We start from the raw sequence: 20691 nt of genomic DNA on the forward strand, positions 1-20691 counted from the left end.
CTGTGCTTGGTACGTTTTTCATCTTTAAACCAAACTTGGGTCTTCAGCCGACAAAGTTTCAGTCGACAAATCCCGTCTGGTTGGCGAGCTTCCCATACTGTTTACGCATTAAGTCAGTAGGTGGAGAGTAGGTGGTCTTTTGTGGTTGTTCGAACACATTTCGCCCACATGAGCATTTACACTACGAAAGCAATCCGGACTAATGCATTTTTCGACTACCTCTGGAAATGGTTGAAAATGGACAACCTCAAAATGTTTTAGGCCCTGTTTACGCCTATTTAGCGTCTTCCACTTGATCCGATCAACCAAAACACATAATTACAGGTGTAAACAGGGCCTAAGATGTGTCTCAGATGTGTGAATGAATCATTCTTGCTTTGTGAACCTGATAAATCTAATCATTGAAAAATTGTGACTCATAAGAACAACTCCGACTATCACCATTTCTCTCATTAGAGCTCTGCATGAGATGGATTTTGTACCATTCCTGCCTGCTTTCGCCAAAAATGTGTTAGATTTAATCCTGAAACGTTCACGTTTTGTCCCGTTCCCACCTGCAAAAGCCCGTAGGAAAAGATCTACGCTGATTTTTCATTCCCAGTCCATTAGATTCTGTCTTGTTCTGGTGTCTATAGGTTATTTTTTCCAATTTCCACACACACGGTACTTCAGATCTCCATTTACAGACTTTTGCTTGTTTTCATTAGATAATTATATTTTGTGGGACATTCTCCCGCTTCCCGCATTCAGCAACTCAAAACTTGTCCTGTGCCGCACTCTGTTGCGTCGAGTCCCACGGATTAGTGATGGGTCGATCATAAATTATGGGAATATTATCGGGAATAACAAGTTGTCTCAGAGAGTGATTAGTTCATTTTGTACCGCACATGTGCAACATCCTATAGGTTCTGGACAGGAAACAGAAATTATTAGTTTACTTCTCAAGCAGTGTTGCCAAGTCCACGGTTTTCCCACAGAATTGGGCTACTTTAACACTGTTGCTGCAGGTTGTTTTTCCATGTTATTTGGGGTTGTTTCAACCCACGGATATGATATTTAGCCCCTGGAATGTGAATTTTACCAGGGGAACACCGCCAAAAAGTGGATTATACTAATCCCCCCCCCCCCCACCATTATACTATGGGGCTGTCAAGGGATGAACGAACAACTCAAAACTGAAGACTCAGGAGAAATGAATGAACTCCGATCGGGAGGTGAGGTGAACTAACAGACTGCATAGCCTGAAGATATTTATTGTGTTTTTCCTATATGCGAAATGTGATGGTATGTAGATGTGTTGGGGAATTTGGCTATTTTAACATTTTAATTATATTCTGCTGAAATGAACAAAATGACTTGAAAAAAGATTTGTTCATTTTGATGAACGAGATTCAAAGATCCGACTCATAAATTGATCTGAACTTAGAGACCTTAATCTCTCATGACCTCTCATGAATGCACCAAGAAGAACGAAGACAGATTTTCAGTGATTTACATTTTAAATTTGAGTAGCTTACTGTATGTTCCTCACACAAAGCTATTGTATGACCTGAAATATAAGCGCATAAGTCATAAGGACAACTTTTAAGATACTTCTACAGTGTTTTGCACCCTTTTTGAAGCTTAAAAAGATTCAGTGCCTGTTAACTGTAATTGCATGGAAATGAGTGTGTAAAACAGCCATACGGTTTTGAAACCAGGCCATAACCACCCCAATATTCGCCCCAGGACAATCCTTCCAAAATATTCAGGGTGATATGGCTTTTTGATTCTTACATTTTGTACCCGCAATCCTGAAACTGCCTTGGTTTTTAAACACCTTGAGGATGAGTAAATAATGACAGAACTTTCATTTTGAGAAGAATTATTCCTTTAATAACTGCTTTTAATAACAACACTCCCTTGTTCCCCTTCACCAGCTCGCTCGCTCCCTCCTTTTCTTCTCCCTCACACTTTTCTCCCTCTCTTTCTCTCTCCACAGACCAACTGTTTAATGTCACACTGCCTCTCCAGCTCGAAATAACAGATGAGACAGCAGGCTTGGCGTGAGCTCTGTGTGGGTGTGAGTGTGTGTGTAGGAGGGTGGGAGGGACTGTGAGAATTGGAGACATGTAACGTGTGTGTGTGTGTGTGTGTGTGCGTGTGTGTGTGTGTGTGTGTGTGTGTGCGTGTGTGCGTGTGTGTGCACGCGTGTTCTGCATCAGTGATGGTGGCATGGTGAGCAAGGTGACTCTTTTGATACAATATAAGAAACGCCTGAAATCCAGCAGAGAATCAGAGGTGATTTATTATAATATATATATATATATATATAATAAATGTGGTAAATGAAATGGCACTGCCTGCTGCAAGTGATGCATGTTTGATGCATATCATGAAAAATAACTTTTTCCATGTTTAAGTGCTATAATTGAAACCCAGAAAACGTGAAAAAGGACAACCCAGTAACTTTGTTTTGGTAAGCCTTTCTCTGCAAGCATGTTAAAAAAACCAGCTGCTCAGATTTTGCCGCCCTAGTGATGTAGAAAGAAGATCTTATTATAATATTACCGCCCCTTAATCTGCATGTTTCCACCCACATCGCCGCCATTTTGTTTTCACAAGTGACAACAGTGTACCAGGGGCCTGTACCATGATGGTAGATGAACAAACTCAGGGTTATAGGATTAGTTTCGAGTTGACAAAACCAAACCACTCCAATTCGGCTTTGTTGGTACCATGATGCTGATCATCAACTTTCTCTGTCAACTCAGGCTTTGATCCTGAGTCTGTGAAGTGTGTGCACATGAATCTGTGACATCAGTGGTGAACAGCCAATCACATGCCTTGCAACAGAAATAAACTGTGATTCACTTCTCACGAGAGAGCCAGCGAGATTCAATTAACTGAAAATTAAGAATTTAAACGCATTTACACTAATGGAAAATACTTATCTTTGAAAGAGGACAAATAAAAGAAATGATCTTTCTCTATCAGTCCAAGTGAAGTTAGTTTATATGGTTAATAATATATAGCGATAGAGACTCAAACATACAAGCTCACATGTAGTCATATTTAAATAGTATATTTACACCTTATTTATATTAGCCTACATATGATCAATATTCATTGAAACTAAGTGCTTAATAACAACTGTTAAACTAAACTTGCATGTGTGTAATGGATTAATAAAAATATAGATCATATACAAATCATATATAAATTATATTATCATTAAAACCAGACAATTTCATCATTAAATATTTGTTTTTACTATATAATGACCTTTAATTTGGAGGAAGAGAAACTGGGGGAGTGACTTTATTGCGTTGGGTGTGTCAGTGTCACTTAGCTTACACCTGATTGGTCCAATTTCAGTTTGAGATCTCTAACCCTGAACATAACCTGCCCCGGAGCAGGTTAGCCGTGGAGCTTAAGTTACCATGGCGATGAACACCGCTAAAAGCCAAGTCACTTTCATGGTACCTAAAACCCAGGATTGGTGCAAACTAATCTGAAACTTACCTGGCTAGCCAGCTAATCCAGCTTCATGGTACAGGCCCCAGTTCTAACGCCATGGCAAAAGTTCGAGCAAAGTATGTTTACAAACCCCAAAATTTACATAAACCCCGCCCCCGGGAACACGAAACAAATGGGGTGAGGCCATATTGAGCTGCTTTAGAGAAGAGGAAGAGTTGTTGTAGTAGAGTGTTATTGTCATGCCGTCATTTTACGCCGGACCGCTTCACAAACGAGGGTCAATTCAGTGCTGGATTTGCACAAAAGATTAACATGACGGCACATGCTAGTCGATGAGTTGATCAACTACACAGTAACTACATAAATGTACCCACTAACCATTCAGAAATGTCCAGTTTCATTCTAAAAGTTGTAACTTCTTCCTGAGTCTCTCCATCAGTGTCGACTCCGGTTTGAAAAGTGTAGGGCTGAACACCGTTACTGACAATCCTCATTTTGGCTGAGATTCTCCATCTTTGTTGTTGTTGAGCAACCGAAGCACGAGCTGTTAAAGCTCCGCCCTCTTCTGGAAAGGGGAGCTCATTTGCATTTAAAGGGACACACGCAAAATCGGCGTGTTTTTGCTCACACCCAAATAGGGTAAAATTTGACAAGCTATAATAAATGATCTGTGGGGTATTTTGAGCTGAAACTTCACAGACACATTCTGGGGACACCAGAGACTTATAGTACATCTTGTGAAAAGGGGCATAATAGGTCCCCGTTAAAGCTAAAGTGTTCATTTTTAAGCACTTTTTTATATGCAGACAATTACACTGTTAGAAGAAAAGGTTCTATAAAGAACCTAAAAGGATTCTGTCAGGCGCTTTACATGTAGAACCTTAAAGGTTGAATAGAGAAATCAAATATTCCTTGATCTTTTGACATATAAGAGGTCATTGTCATATATATATAAAAATCTTGTAAGTTTCAGAACTCAAAACTCCTTTGTTAGTACTTTTATTGAAACCAAGCTCAGAAAATGACTCATTTTGGATTGTTACATTATTACGTCATAGTATGTCGAAAGACCGCCTCTGCAGAAGAAGCTCAACACCTACAACCTCATCAGTGCCTCTTTAGCACATGTCATGTAGTAAATATGAGACAGACACAATCACAGGATTACTCCAGCAATAAAATGATAGATGCCTCTGAGGATTATAAGATGTTGTGGAAGTCCAAGTTGTGAAAAAACAAAGTCTCTGCATTGCCATGCTTGTGATCCTTATATTAAAAAAACATGGATGAACTTTATTTTTAACAAAGTTCCAGTCACATCACATCAGTAAGACACAATTTGCTTGCTTCATTTTAATGTGGATTTGTTTTAAAAAAGAGCTTTTCAGAGAGACTAAAACATAAAAGATGATGCAGCACTGCCAACTTGGATTCGACAGTAATGTATATTCTTATTTTTAAAAATTATACATATTTAGGCTATATCAGAGGCATTTCCTTCAAGGAGGCAAGGGAGGCAGTGCCTCAAAAAACAGGATGAGAAAATAAACCATATTACAAAAATAAAACAATGCAAATATTACAAAATGTGACATTAAAAAGTGCATAAATCACTCGTTTTTCTAGTTTTAACAGACCCCCTAAAGCTTGCGGTGGGTTTGGTGGGGGGGAATTGGGGTAAATGCCTCCATCGGATGTGATTGGTTATGGTTGGCTATGATTGGTTCACGCGATCAATCCTGCCTCTTGTTTTCATGCAAATTCCGCGTTTGCGAATCAGTCTGAATGAACAAAATGATGGTGTTAATAGGAAGACCAGCTCAGCCACTTAGATATCACCGCTTTATGTAATGCCCAAATCAAACTTCAAAAGACCTTAAAACATGACTTGGTTTCAGCTTAGTGAAATTAAAGGTACGTCTTCATGTCTGTTTACTGAGCTTGTCAGATCCGAAATAAGTTTAATATTAAAAAGAACAGCTGAACATCACTTCAAAAATAATGTGTTTATATCGTTACTGCCTTTAGTTATTTTTAAATGCATGTAAAAATGCTTAAAACACCAACTTGATGAGATTTTTACTTGCTTTTAATGAATACAACATTAATAACATTGTTAATGTAAAAATACAAAATAGAATTGTATTCCGTTTCTTCTGTTTTTTTTTTTTGTTTTTTTTTATGTAATGTAAAGTAATGTTTATTCAACCAGGAAAATGGGACAACATTAAGTGTAACTGGGACATGAATTTACATTTGATTTATTAAAAAAAATAACAACCCTTAAATAAAAACTGAGGACTTTGCGTCCTCATTTCAGAACACCACTGCACATATACATACAGTGTATGTGTGTGTATGTATGTGTCTAACATGAGCAGAGATCCTAATCTTAAAATAGACAACTGCATGCAGTCTTTTTCTAGTCCAGATGTTGTCGACAATGCTGTTCTCAAGAAAATCTCATGGGAGAAAACATCCGACTGCAACAGAGCGCATCCTCACATGGGCCGTCCCCTGCCTCCACTCATGTTGATGCTGGAAACACGCTCATCTGTCATCTGGACAATATGCATTCAGAGTGTCCATGCAGGTTTCTAACCAGTTATGAACAGCTGACTGGCAAAAAACCAGCTTGAAACAACTACAGAACTGGAAGTGAATTAAAACGGCACCAAAACTGCAAATAAATAGACAGTGACTCATTTCCACAAGCCTTTGAAGCGCAAAACAGGCAGACAATGTTAATTAAAACAACTTAAAAGCATCTGAAACATGTTTGTCCATGTGGATGGAGTGGAAAAATATAAAATACCCATACGGATGTGTTTGCAAGGATGTTAAAGGATTAGTTCGCTTTCAAATTAAAATTTCCTGATAATTTATTCACCCCCATGACATTCAAGATGTTCATGTCTTTCTTTTGTCAGTCGAAAAGAAATGAAGGTTTTTGATGAAAACATTCCAGGATTTTTCCATATAGTGTACTTCACTGGATCCCAAACGGTTGAAGGTCAAAATTACAGTTTCATTGCAGCTTCAAAGGGCTTTAAATGATACCAGACGAAGAATAAGGGTCTTATCTAGCGAAACGATCGCTCATTTAAAAATTCTACTTACGGAATGAACATAGCGCCAGTTTCCCTAAGTAGAACAGGGAAGGCGTAGGACATACAGTGTAAGCTTTTTGAAGAATACGAAAGTGCGGTTTTGGTGGAAACACGTGCATGGCGATCATTTGTGTTTGTAAAGCATTATACATTTACATTTTTTTCCGAAAATGAGCGATCGTTTCTCTAGATAAGACCCTTATTCCTCGTCTGGTATCGTGTAGAGCTCTGAAAGCTGCACTGAAACTGTCATTTTGACCTTCAACCGTTTGGGCTCCATTGAAGTCCACTATAAGGAGAATAATCCTGGAATGTTTTCATCAAAAACCTTCATTTCTTTTCTGAAGAAAGAAAGACATGAACATCTTTGATGACATGGGGGTGAGTAAAAAAAATTTTTTTTTTTTTTTTTTTGAAAGTGAACTAATCCTTTAATATGGACATTTAGCAAGATGAAAAACTAAACTATAACAAACTTGCTGGTCCACAAAAAATAAACTGGTGTAATGTGCACACTTTGTTCCACTCACTACTATAAAAATAATTGGCATTTATAATTTTTCCCTTTTTTGTCTTCACAAGTCATTGTCTATTTCATATTTGACCTTTGAACTTGTGACCGCGGTGAGCATGTCTGATACCCTGCGGCATGCGCCCGACCCAGACTGTCTCCATGGCAACAAGGCTTCTGCTCAGCAACCTGAGAGCGTGAGGAGTGTGCAGGCATGCTGTACAGCACCACACACACACACACACACACACACACACACACACACACACACACACACACACACTCACATGATTTATAAAAATGGGAACTCAAACCACAATGGCACCAAAATACACATGTATGCCCTCAACAAAAATAAAAATATCCTATTTATGAGGAAGAAAGGGAACTCAGAGTTTTATTCCCTAAAAAACATACGTCATCATGTGAAACACTGTTCTGCCACTTCCCATTTATTTTCCATTTCTGCTTAGACTTCTAATCTGTATCTTCTCCTCTCTATCCCTCTCCAGTTTATCTAAAACATTGCTGGTTTGCTTACTCATAAACGTGTATATATTATATTATATTATATTATATTATATTATATTATATTATATTATATTATATTATATTATATTATATTATATTATATTATATTATATACACAGTTTTATCAGTCATTTGCCTGATCGTTTGCCTAGCATTATATATTATATTTTTTATATATATATATATATATATATATATATACATACAAACTTATTTTAAATGTGATTAATTGTGATTAATCAATCTGACACACATATATATATATATGATTTTTAACCAGTGAGAACCAGGAAAATGTCCTCACTAGTCTGTTGTCATAATATTTAACTACATAAGTGAAGACATTTGTCCCTCACAACTATAGCTGAACCTGTACACATATCCACATACATATATTTACACACAGATGGAGTGAATGTTTTTTTTTTTTTAATAAAAACTGTCAAGGAGAAGTCAACATTAGGCGAGGCTTCATCCAGTACACAAGACACAACAAATGTAATCAAGCGCTTACGGATCCAAGGACAGGAGATACAAACAGCTACGTGTAAGGACTAAACAGACAGACAATGACTCAACACCAGACCAGACTTACTATAATTGACCTTAGTCACCCAATATTTAATTCGACACAAATGAAAATGAGGTTATGATGGCTAGACATGTTTATTTCGCATGATTTTAAATACGACATCTACCCTGATTAAGCTCCATTAACACATCTCTATTACTTTAAACGGAAATAAGTCTTAAGATAATCTGAAAAACAAGCCTGGCTAACTAAGCTTTAAGCTTTAAACCCAAGAGTAAAGGCAAAGACAGGCTTTAAGACCCACAATCCTTATTGTAAGTACTGCAGTATATGTGGTCCTCTACGCTGTGGTCTTAAATAGATTACTGGATCGATATCTATACTTGATTAATGAGACTTACAGGGCTGCTGTTATAAATACATGCAGTGGGTGGTTGAGAAATCTGTCTGGTCTCAAGTCTGATACAAAGAATTCGGTTTTGACCAAATTAGCTATTTGTTCGCTGTCTATTCTTGAACAGAGGAAGTGAGGCCATATGCTGTTTCCAATCATTATTTTGAAACATGAGCAGGGCTGACGATGTTACACACACACAACTCACAATAACACATTTCTACAAGTACACTCACAAAGTGGACATCTGGTCCCTGTCCACCTCTCAGCTTTTGCCATCACCTTACTTGTGTTACAATACCACATGCACATTCATTTCACTATCTAAAGGGTTTTTGCCTACTGTTTTATGAATATTGCATATTTGGACGAGCTACTAATTAGAATGTACTGCTTTTTTCAAACTAGGTCAACAATGAAACTGAGAAAAGTTTTTGCTGAACTGACATCACAATTGGTTTTCTCTGATTTGGAGCCTTTTTATTTGCAAAGTGTATGCAAAGGGACCCACATTTGATTTTTGGCCGTGTTTACACCTGGTATTAAGATGCATTTTGGTCCCGTTTAGACCTGGTGTTTTAATCAGTCTCTTTTGTTCACTTTCAACCATTTCAATCCTGATTTCTTCTAGTGGAGCATCTATAGGTGGGTAAATGTATGGGCTTTTTTCAGATCTTTCAATCTAATGGATGAAATAAGCTCACGCAATTTACATATGAATGCAAAAGGAGACGACAGAAAAACATACAGAGAGCATCAACTTTAGTTTCTGCTCTGATCGCCTCAAGACCGGCCGAACGCAGTGAGCGTGTGTTAGAAATCGGGAATGGTGAGAGAACATTGTGCTTGGTACATTTTTCATCTTCAAACCAAACTTGGGTCTTCAGCCGACAAAGTTTAAATCCTGTCTGGCTAGCACGCTTTCCATATTGTTTACGTGTTCAGGTGGTCTTTAGTGGCTGTTCAAACACATTCGACCACATAAGCGTCTACACTATGAAAGTGATCCGGTCAAATGCGGATCAAACGCATTTTTGACTACCTCTGGAAATGGAAGAAAGTGGACAAGCTGTGGACACATCTGTATTTGCGTCGTCCACTTGTGATCCCATCGACCAAAATGCACCATAATACCATGTGTAAACAGGCGTTTAACCCTTGAAAATGTGTACAATTTAACAATTTACTCATGGAGCCACACTCATGGACTTTAGAAATGAACCAAATAAAATTAAAATTAAGTGCTTTTTGGCATTTTTAAACTGTCCCCGTTGGCATATAATGCAAGAAAGATTTCTAAAGTCAACAGATTTTACTAATAGACCTACCAATCTCTGTGTAAAAATAAAATAATTATGCTGCCAAAAACGGTCATTTTGATCCCCCTCTACAAAATAGAGAATTACTCCGTTGACATTTAATATTTTGGCTTTCATCACAATTTATGTATGTCTTTCTTCAGAAAAAATATAAACTTAAAGGGTTTCTTCACCCTCACGTCGTTCTATACCCGTAAGACCTTTGTTCATCTTTAGAACACAAATTAAGATATTGTTGATGAAATCCATAGACAGCAATATATCCAACACTTTCAAGGTCCAGAAAGGTACTAAAGACATGGTAAAAACAGCCGATGTGACTGCAGTGGTACAACCTTAATGTTATGAAGCAACAAGAATACTTTTTGTGCGCAAAAACAAAACAAAAATAATGACTTTATTCAACAATTTTTCCTCTTTCCTGTCAGTCTGTTAGGCGCGTTTTTCTATTCCAATGCGCTATTTTCCCATTGTTTTTCTATGTAAACGCGCTTGACGGACGTGCATGACGCTCGCGTCTCGCGTCTTTTGCACATGAGCGCCGTGTTTTTAAGACACTGTGTCAAGTTAAAAGAATTTCAACTTTTACACGCAGCGCTGCTCATCAATGTCCATTCCAAAACAGTGAACCAATCAGAACAACTCGGAGGCGGGGCAAGCGTTGCGATCTTCCGTTTACAGTAGCAAGTTTGGCATGACAACTGTTTTGTATGACGGCAACATGGCGGATTAGGCGCTCATTATTATCTTATTTTCTTTTTTTCTATGTCAAAACTTGTATCTGTCAATTCTGCTGTTTGCCTATTTTTATTATTTCCGTTATTGTCGTTATTGCCTCACGTCTCAAAAGTGCGTCTCGAGACCTTCGCGTTCTACGCTGCGCTTTTTTAAAAACCACTCTACTCGTCTCGCGTTTTTAGAGGCAAAGGCGCGTTCTGTGTGAATGGCCCCTTATGCGGTTGCCGCAGTGAACGCATTCCAGAGTTTCCATGTTTATGTTCAAACGCTGGCTTAGTATTGGCTAAGGCTGTGTTCACGTGAGCACCACGATGCAAGCGTGTGATGCTGATGCAGGAGCCGGCCAATAACGATTCAGCGTTTGGACGTAAACATGGAAGCTCTGGGATGCGTTCACTGCGCCAACTGCGTAACGGTTACGGTTGAACCACTACAGTCACGTCGACTGTTTTAACAATGTCTTTAGTATCTTTCTGGACCTTGAAAGCATTGGTTATATTGCCGTCTATGGACATATACCTCTCGGATTTCATCAAAAATATCTTAATTTGTGTTCCGAAGATGAACGAAGGACTTGCAGGTGTGGAACGACATGAGGGTGAGTAATTAATGGCAGAATTTTTATTTTTGGGTGAACTAACCCTTTAAGCAACAATTTGAGCCAGGAAATTTTCTGAAATTTCATTTATTTGACACGAAATGACCCAGCATTGTGTGTGTACAACACAGTTCAGTTGCAGGTCCATCTCAACAGAGCCAGTTCACATAATCAAATGCCAAAAACAATATTTATCTCTTAACCCTTGTATTATGTGCAGGTCAATTTGATGTTAATTTCACTGGGAATCGAATGCATGATTTTGGCATCATGCTCTACTGTTTGTGCTTCAGGAAAAAAAGAAATTTTAAAATAAAAAATAAAAAGTCAACATTTAAAAAATACTGTTTATAATATTCATATTTTTATTCCTAACAAATGGTTAAAAAATAGTTTATTTGTTTAAATTGTTTATTTTTCTTGTAATGTGTTAATACTGATTTTACCTTATATTTTGTTGTCATGGTGTTCTTCGTGAGTTGTACTGAATCCAAATAGGGTAAATTTGACCCACAACATGAAAATCATACCCAGAATTCGAACATAATACAAGGCTTAAAGGAGCAGAACATTTCTCATTATTTCATACTGTAAAAACCCAAAATTGCGTAATTCAAAATACGTAGCGAGAGGATGTGGGCGCTCAAAACCCCAAAACTGTTCCTGTGAACGGATGATGAATTTTGGAAAGTAGCTATAATACCTGACAAACCCACTAAAAAATGCTTCTTTAATCTGTGCAACACGTTTTATGTCACTTTGCATTCACTCTAAACATTCATTGTGAGATGTTTGGACTCCTTCTGTGTGACTCTAAACGAACAGATGAAATGTAGCAGTGTAGATCCCCTGAGCCGCAATAAATCTGATTCATACAGTCACTCTAGGCAGAGGAAGTACACCAGCGAGTCAGTCTGCGGCCTCGGACAATGATGATGATGTGTGTGTGTGTGTGTGTGTGTGTGTGTTTGTGGCTTTGGACTGGACGGCAGCCAGAAGTGCAGCCTGACATCAAATCTCATGAGAATAACAGACTAAAACGCAGCATTATGGCAATGTCACACTGTAAGACATCAATTCATTTTCTCCATCTTTGTGCATTTTCTTTGGAAAAGACTAAGCCTTAAATGATAACACACTGTGCACATGCTCATACACTATCACTATCACTAGATGAAATGAGGGTGGGGCTTACAGTAGTTTCTAGTTGCATGCATGTGCAAAGCTTTTGTACAACACAAGCTCCCAACAGGACAGAAAAAGCCACTCGCTCGAGTGCCGTTTCTTGCTGATGAAGCAAAAATATTTTGTGTAATGCGCGCACACACACACACACACACACACACACACACACACACACACACACACACACACACACACACACACCAGTGTTTTCCACATTAAACGGACTCGCTTTGAATCACCATAAATGTGTAGTTCAATTTGTGTGCATGTGTGTGTGTGCGTGTGTATCTGCAGGTACAGTCAAGGTCATGTGCCTTGCTTTCCTTCTAACTTCCTCCGTCAGAGAAAACCATTTCCTGTGTGGACGCTGACAATCCCCAGCAGGACATTTTTTAAAGAAACTATTTTTTTTGAGCGACATGAAATTTCAAAGCAATCATACACTGAAAAAAAGGTGTAAGTAACATTAAATTAGAAGAGAAAATCTGATGTAGAAAGACTGAAATTATGGAAGAGGATTAGGGCCAAGCAATAATAAAAAAATAAAACCATCTCGAGATTAAAGTTGTTAAATGTTGAGAAAAAACTCGTTAAATTTTGAGAAAAAAGTCGAGATAAAATGTTGAGAATAAACTCATTAAATTATGAGAAAAAAGTCGTTAAATTACGAGAACAAATTCGTTAAAATATGAGAAAAAAGTTGTTAAATTCTGAGAACAAATTTGTTAAATTCTGAGAACAAATTCATTAAATTGCGAGAAAAATTTTTGTTATATTATGAAAAAAAAGTCGTTACATTTCAAGAATAATGTCGAGATAAAATGTTGAGAATAAAATAATTAAATTACAAGAAAAAAAATCGTTAAATTTCTTATAATTTTTAAGAATTTGTTCTCATAATCTAACGACTTTTTTCTCGTAATTAAACAAGTTTATTCTCAACATTTTATCTCGACTTTTTTCTCGAAATTTAACGAAATTTTACAATTTAAATTAAATTTTTAAACCCAACGGTTGGGTTTGTTCATATTTGACCCAAACATGGGTTTGAAAAAAGCTAGCATTCTTAAGAGTGTACACTCTTTCAAAAAAAAAAAATAATAATAATAATAAAAACGGTTCTTTAAAGGATCTTTACATGTAGTAACAGTTCTATTTAGAACCGTATCATCTTGAAGAACACTTTTTATAGATGGCTGTAATGAGTAATGAGGTGGCTTTGACAGTTACAGATTTGAAAAACAAAAAGGCGGGAAAAAAGAACCCTAAACTTTTCTTTTTTTCCCGCCTTTTTGTTTTTCAAATCTGTAACTGTCAAAGCCACCTCATTTCTGATTTTCTGGAGCTCAGCAGCGATCTAATTACACAGACTGTCAACAGGTAAATTATTTAAAATGCCTATACATTTCTAAAACTTTCAAGTTGTTACTGGTTTCAGTACTTTTTCTCTTTTTAGTTTAACAGAACATGTAAGTGTGAGCAGCTCTGTTCAGTCAAGGATACTTATCTTCTCCACTAAGTAACAGAGATATTGAATTTATGATCCATATTAGATTCATTTTTTTTAAATTACTTTATGCATAAACATACCCAGTCATAAAAAAAACATTATAGCTACCCCAAGCCTTTATATCACTTTTTCCTTTTGACATTGTAAAGGGCTCACACTGTCCATTTTTGCTCATTTTGACCTCCAAAAACAAATGCGAACCATTTCTCTTAATATACGCATTTAAACGTGACACTTTTTAAACATTAAAAGAAAATTAAGCATGTCTGAATGGCAAACAAGTGTGTGTCGGTTATATCAGAATAGCAGCGCTATCCCTTATGACCATAAATCACTCATCTGTCTCAATCCATCCTTAGCCACACTACTGTATGCCACACACACTGCCGTACGTGCGGTCCATACTAAACAGCACTGCTGCGGCAGGAGGATTCCCTGATCTTGCTCCCTGACACACACACAGAGCCAGATACCCATCGCTTCCCCATTGGACATTCACACACAGACTGGTGGTTGAGTATCCATGGAAACATGTACAATGCAGCAAGAGCCTGTTGAAGAAGGAGTGTACCTAGGCGCGCATTTGACGTCCATATGTTCATCCATCTTGGCCATGCGAGCACTAACGCAGCGTCCCTGATACTACACCAATCTATCAGCATGCCTTGAGTTGCCTAGAGACCACCCTCACTCTCACCACCATTAGCCAATAGTAGCTGAGACGACAACTCTGCCCCTTACATTGAAATATGGTGCTTCAAATGTCCTTTTCCACCTTTTTTCTAAAACATTTTTTCATTTTATGGTCTAAATGAGCCATACACCTTCACCAGTTGGAGCGCTGGAGACAGGGGTTGCCATGGAGCCGGTGCGATGCTGCCCCCCTCCCCATTCATTTCATCGATTACACACTGTTAAACGAGTGCGCGTGCACAAACAGCCGCCCTGCTGTAAGGGCAAACAAATGATGCAGGGTGCATTGTATATACTATTATGTTGATAATGCATATCTTGAATGAAAAGAAGCCTGCATGTTTTGTAACTCCCTCCCTTACACCTCCTACTCCCTGCTGGAAATCCACCTTAGGCTTGTTTTGGAACATGGTAGCTGGTTTCTAGATAGTCCAAGGTGGTTATCAGCTGATGAAATAGCCACCTAGAGCTGGTATGTCCAACTGTTAGCTGTTTTGTTTGTTTTTTTAGCTGGTAGTCAACCATCTAATCTGGTTCAAAAACCATGTTGATCACCTTCAGATGTTTTTTTAGCTGGATGACCAGCAGCCACATTTCATGTATCATCTGGGCCATCCTGAATTTGTATGAACAGCTGGTTGCTGGTTTCTTATTAACTGGTCAACTAGCAGCTACCATGCTTCAAAAATCATCTTAACCACCTTTAGCGTCTAGCTGGTAATAATTTGGTTGACCAACTACCATGTTTCAAAATCATCTTAACCACCTTTGTTGTCTAGCTAGTTATAATCTGGTTGACCAACATTTGGTGTCTAGCTAGTTATAATCTGATTGACCAACTACCATGTTTCAAAATCATCTTAACCACATTCGGTGTCTAGTTAGTTATAATCTGGTTGACCAGCATTTGGTGTCTAGCTAGTTATAATCTGGTTGACCAACATGTAGTGTTTAGTTAGTTATAATCTGGTTGACCAACTACCATGTTTCAAAATCATCTTAACCACCTTTGTTGTCTAGCTAGTTATAATCTGGTTGACCAACATTTGTTGTCTAGCTAGTTATAATCTGGTTGACCAACATGTAGTGTTTAGTTAGTTATAATCTGGTTGACCAACATTTGGTGTCTAGCTAGTTATAATCTGGTTGACCAACTACCATGTTTCAAAATCATCTTAACCACATTCGGTGTCTAGTTAGTTATAATCTGGTTGACCAACATTTGGTGTCTAGCTAGTTGTAATCTGGTTGACCAACTACCATGTTTCAAAATCATTTTAACCACATTTGGTGTCTAGCTAGTTACAATCTGGTTGACCAACATTTGTTGTCTAGCTAGTTATAATCTGGTTGACCAACATTTGTTGTCTAGCTAGTTATAATCTGGTTGACCAACATTTGTTGTCTAGTTATAATCTGGTTGACCAACTACCATGTTTCAAAATCATCTTAACCACCTTTGTTGTCTAGATAGTTATAATCTGGTTGACCAACATTTGTTGTCTAGCTAGTTATAATCTGGTTGACCAACTACCATGTTTCAAAATCATCTTAACCACCTTTGTTGTCTAGCTAGTTATAATCTGGTTGACCAACATTTTTTGTCTTGCCAGTTATAATCTGGTTGACCAACATTTGGTGTCTAGCTAGTTATAATCTGGTTGACCAACTACCATGTTTCAAAATCATCTTAACCACATTCGGTGTCTAGTTAGTTATAATCTGGTTGACCAACATTTGGTGTCTAGCTAGTTATAATCTGGTTGACCAACTACCATGTTTCAAAATCATCTTAACCACATTTGTTGTCTAGCTAGTTATAATCTGGTTGACCAACATTTGGTGTCTAGTTAGTTATAATCTGGTTGACCAACACTTGGTGTCTAGCTAGTTATAATCTGGTTGACCAACTACCATGTTTCAAAATCATCTTAACCACATTCGGTGTCTAGTTAGTTATAATCTGGTTGACCAACATTTGGTGTCTAGCTAGTTATAATCGGGTTGACCAACTACCATGTTTCAAAATCATCTTAACCACCTTTGTTGTCTAGCTAGTTATAATCTGGTTGACCAACATTTGGTGTCTAGTTAGTTATAATCTGGTTGACCAACATTTGGTGTCTAGCTAGTTATAATCTGGTTGACCAACTACCATGTTTCAAAATCATCTTAACCACATTCGGTGTCTAGTTAGTTATAATCTGGTTGACCAACATTTGGTGTCTAGTTAGTTATAATCTGGTTGACAAACATTTGTTGTCTAGCCAGTTATAATCTGGTTGACCAACATTTGGTGTCTAGCTAGTTATAATCTGGTTGACCAACTACCATGTTTCAAAATCATCTTAACCACATTCGGTGTCTAGTTAGTTATAATCTGGTTGACCAACATTTGTTGTCTAGCTAGTTATAATCTGGTTGCCCAACATTTGGTGTCTCGTTAGTTATAATCTGGTTGACCAACATTTGGTGTCTAGCTAGTTATAATCTGGTTGACCAACATTTGTTGTCTAGCTAGTTATAATCTGGTTGACCAACATGTGGTGTTTAGTTAGTTATAATCTGGTTGACCAACATTTGGTGTCTAGCTAGTTATAATCTGGTTGACCAACTACCATGTTTCAAAATCATCTTAACCACATTCGGTGTCTAGTTAGTTATAATCTGGTTGACCAACATTTGGTGTCTAGCTAGTTATAATCTGGTTGACCAACTACCATGTTTCAAAATCATTTTAACCACATTCGGTGTCTAGCTAGTTATAATCTGGTTGACCAACATTTGGTGTCTAGCTAGTTATAATCTGGTTGACCAACATTTGTTGTCTAGCTAGTTATAATCTGGTTGACCAACATTTGTTGTCTAGCTAGTTATAATCTGGTTGACCAACTACCATGTTTCAAAATCATCTTATCCACCTTTGTTGTCTAGCTAGTTATAATCTGGTTGACCAACATTTGTTGTCTAGCTAGTTATAATCTGGTTGACCAACTACCATGTTTCAAAATCATCTTAACCACCTTTGTTGTCTAGCTATTTATAATCTGGTTGACCAACATTTGGTGTCTAGTTAGTTATAATCTGGTTGACCAACATTTGGTGTCTAGCTAGTTATAATCGGGTTGACCAACTACCATGTTTCAAAATCATCTTAACCACATTCGGTGTCTAGTTAGTTATAATCTGGTTGACCAACATTTGGTGTCTAGCTAGTTATAATCTGGTTGACCAACTACCATGTTTCAAAATCATTTTAACCACCTTTGTTGTCTAGCTAGTTATAATCTGGTTGACCAACATTTGGTGTCTAGCTAGTTATAATCTGGTTGACCAACTACCATGGTTCAAAATCATCTTAACCACATTCGGTGTCTAGTTAGTTATAATCTGGTTGACCAACATTTGTTGTCTAGTTAGTTATAATCTGGTTGACAATCATTTTTTGTCTTGCCAGTTATAATCTGGTTGACCAACATTTAGTGTCTAGCTAGTTATAATCTGGTTGACCAACTACCATGTTTCAAAATCATCTTAACCACATTCGGTGTCTAGTTAGTTATAATCTGGTTGACCAACATTTGTTGTCTAGTTAGTTATAATCTGGTTGACAATCATTTGTTGTCTTGCCAGTTATAATCTGGTTGACCAACATTTGTTGTCTAGCTAGTTATAATCTGGTTGACCAACTACCATGTTTCAAAATCATCTTAACCACATTCGGTGTCTAGTTAGTTATAATCTGGTTGACCAACATTTGTTGTCTAGTTAGTTATAATCTGGTTGACAATCATTTGTTGTCTTGCCAGTTATAATCTGGTTGACCAACATTTGGTGTCTAGCTAGTTATAATCTGGTTGACCAACTACCATGTTTCAAAATTATCTTAACCACATTCGGTGTCTAGTTAGTTATAATCTGGTTGACCAACATTTGTTGTCTAGTTAGTTATAATCTGGTTGACAATCATTTGTTGTCTTGCCAGTTATAATCTGGTTGACCAACATTTGTTGTCTAGCTAGTTATAATCTGGTTGACCAACTACCATGTTTCAAAATCATCTTAACCACATTCGGTGTCTAGTTAGTTATAATGTGGTTGACCAACATTTTTTGTCTAGCTAGTTATAATCTGGTTTACCAACATTTGTTGTCTAGCTAGTTATAATTTGGTTGACCAACATTTGTTGTCTAGCTAGTTATAATCTGGTTGACCAACTACCATGTTTCAAAATCATCTTAACCACCTTTGCTATCTAGCTAGTTATAATCTGGTTGACCAACTACCATGTTTCAAAATCATCTTAACCACCTTTGTTGTCTAGCTAGTTATAATCTGGTTGACCAACATTTGGTGTCTAGTTAGTTATAATCTGGTTGACCAACATTTGGTGTCTAGCTAGTTATAATCTGGTTGACCAACTACCATGTTTCAAAATCATCTTAACCGCCTTTGCTGTCTAGCTAGTTATAATCTGGTCGACCAGCATTTGTTGTCTAGCTAGTTATAATCTGGTTGACCAACTACCATGTTTCAAAATCATCTTAACCGCTTTTGCTGTCTAGTTAGTTATAATCTGGTCGACCAGCATTTGTTGTCTAGCTAGTTATAATCTGGTTGACCAACTACCATGTTTCAAAATCATCTTTGTTGTCTAGCTAGTTATAATCTGGTTGACCAACATTTGTTGTCTAGATAGTTATAATCTGGTTGACCAACATTTGTTGTCTAGCTAGCTATAATCTGGTTGACCAACATTTGTTGTCTAGATAGTTATAATCTGGTTGACCAACTACCATGTTTCAAGCATAATCTCAACTACCTTTGGTGTCTAGCTGGTAATAATCTGGCTGACCAGCTACCATGTTTCAAAAACCATCTCAACCCCCTTTAGTTGGTAAAGGCAGCTGACAGCTGGTTTCTAGTTAGGGTATTCCAATATGTTTATTATCTGTTTAACCAGTAACCATGTTCTAAAAACCATCTGGTCAAAGACGGTTTACCAGTTTTAACCAGTGAAAGAATGCTATTAACCAGTTTTAAAACACAACCACCATCTTAACATGGATTTCCCAGCAAAATTAAGTGGTGTAATATGCTTTGAAATGCAGTTCAAGTTAAATGAGAAACAAGAATGCAATTGAAAGGCATTATGAAATATTACATGGCCAATACGTTGTAAATGTAACGCATGCACAAGGTTCGTATTAGATGCATCAGATGAGAGACCGTCTCCAGGTACCCATCAGGTGCGAGAGTGTTCTTACCTTTCACTTGGCTCTCATACTCCGTAATGATTTCCTTTTCCTTTTTGCTTTTCGTCGTGTTAGACATGACGCCTGTTTAGTCCAGATCCGCTGGTCCCTTCTGTCTGAAACCTTTCTGCTTCTCCGAGACGCGTCCCTACTGTGCCCGATGCGTCATATCTAACCACAGGTTCAGTGCGTGATCCAGCAGCAGGAAACTGTAGTCCGTAAAGCAAAGCGATGACATTCAACCATGCACATCAATGATTATTAAACCTGCACAGACAAAAGACCCCTGAAAAGTGGCACGTGAACCACAGGGGCGCGTCGTTACAGCCGCATCGCCAGACGCGCAAGAAGGATTGGAGATGCAAGTGGCCGCATCAATATTACGCACAGGTTGAGTGCGCACGCGATTAACAAGAAACACACGCGCGTCTGTAGGTGACAGACACTGTAACTCATCTAAACTCACTCTGAGGTGTGAGAGTATCTGATTGTGTATGCAAAAAAATTTTTTGTAGGTGTGCGTGTTTCTCATGCGCGCGCTCTCCACGCTACTGCCAATTGGTGGGCGGGTTGGGGCGTGAGTGCAAGTATGTGTGCAATACATATAAAATTGACAGTCACTCTATTTTTAGGAAAGCTCTATTCCAGTTGTTTCCAGTCCAAAACCTTCAGTACATTGGACCATGAGAACATTTTGGATGGTTCACTCATTTAACACACCTGATTTGTATTATCGGCTTATTAGTAGATGCTACAAGACCTGAACTGGGTGTGTCAGATGACGGAGAAATCCAAGATGCTGGTGCTGGAGTACCTCAAGAGAACCACTGGATTAGATTTCATAGGCTGCTTACCA

General features: G+C 37.8%; 1 protein-coding gene across 4 annotated transcripts in view; it reads right to left on the reverse strand.

Annotated features, from left to right (window-relative positions):
* srgap1b (SLIT-ROBO Rho GTPase activating protein 1b) overlaps positions 1–20266 on the reverse strand; it is a 51714-nt gene extending 31448 nt beyond the window's left edge. For 3 of the 4 annotated variants that reach the window (XM_067390891.1, XM_067390893.1, XM_067390895.1), the window contains exon 1: positions 19848–20266. In XM_067390891.1, coding sequence (XP_067246992.1) covers positions 19848–19914 — 67 coding nt within the window. In that variant the 5' untranslated portion in view covers positions 19915–20266. The remainder of the gene's footprint in view (positions 1–19847) is intronic. The other variant, XM_067390894.1, reaches the window with a different exon arrangement.
* Between the last annotated feature and the right edge of the window lie 425 nt (positions 20267–20691).

This window comes from Chanodichthys erythropterus, chromosome 8, assembly GCF_024489055.1.
Source record: "Chanodichthys erythropterus isolate Z2021 chromosome 8, ASM2448905v1, whole genome shotgun sequence".
Taxonomy (NCBI): Eukaryota; Metazoa; Chordata; class Actinopteri; order Cypriniformes; family Xenocyprididae; genus Chanodichthys; species Chanodichthys erythropterus.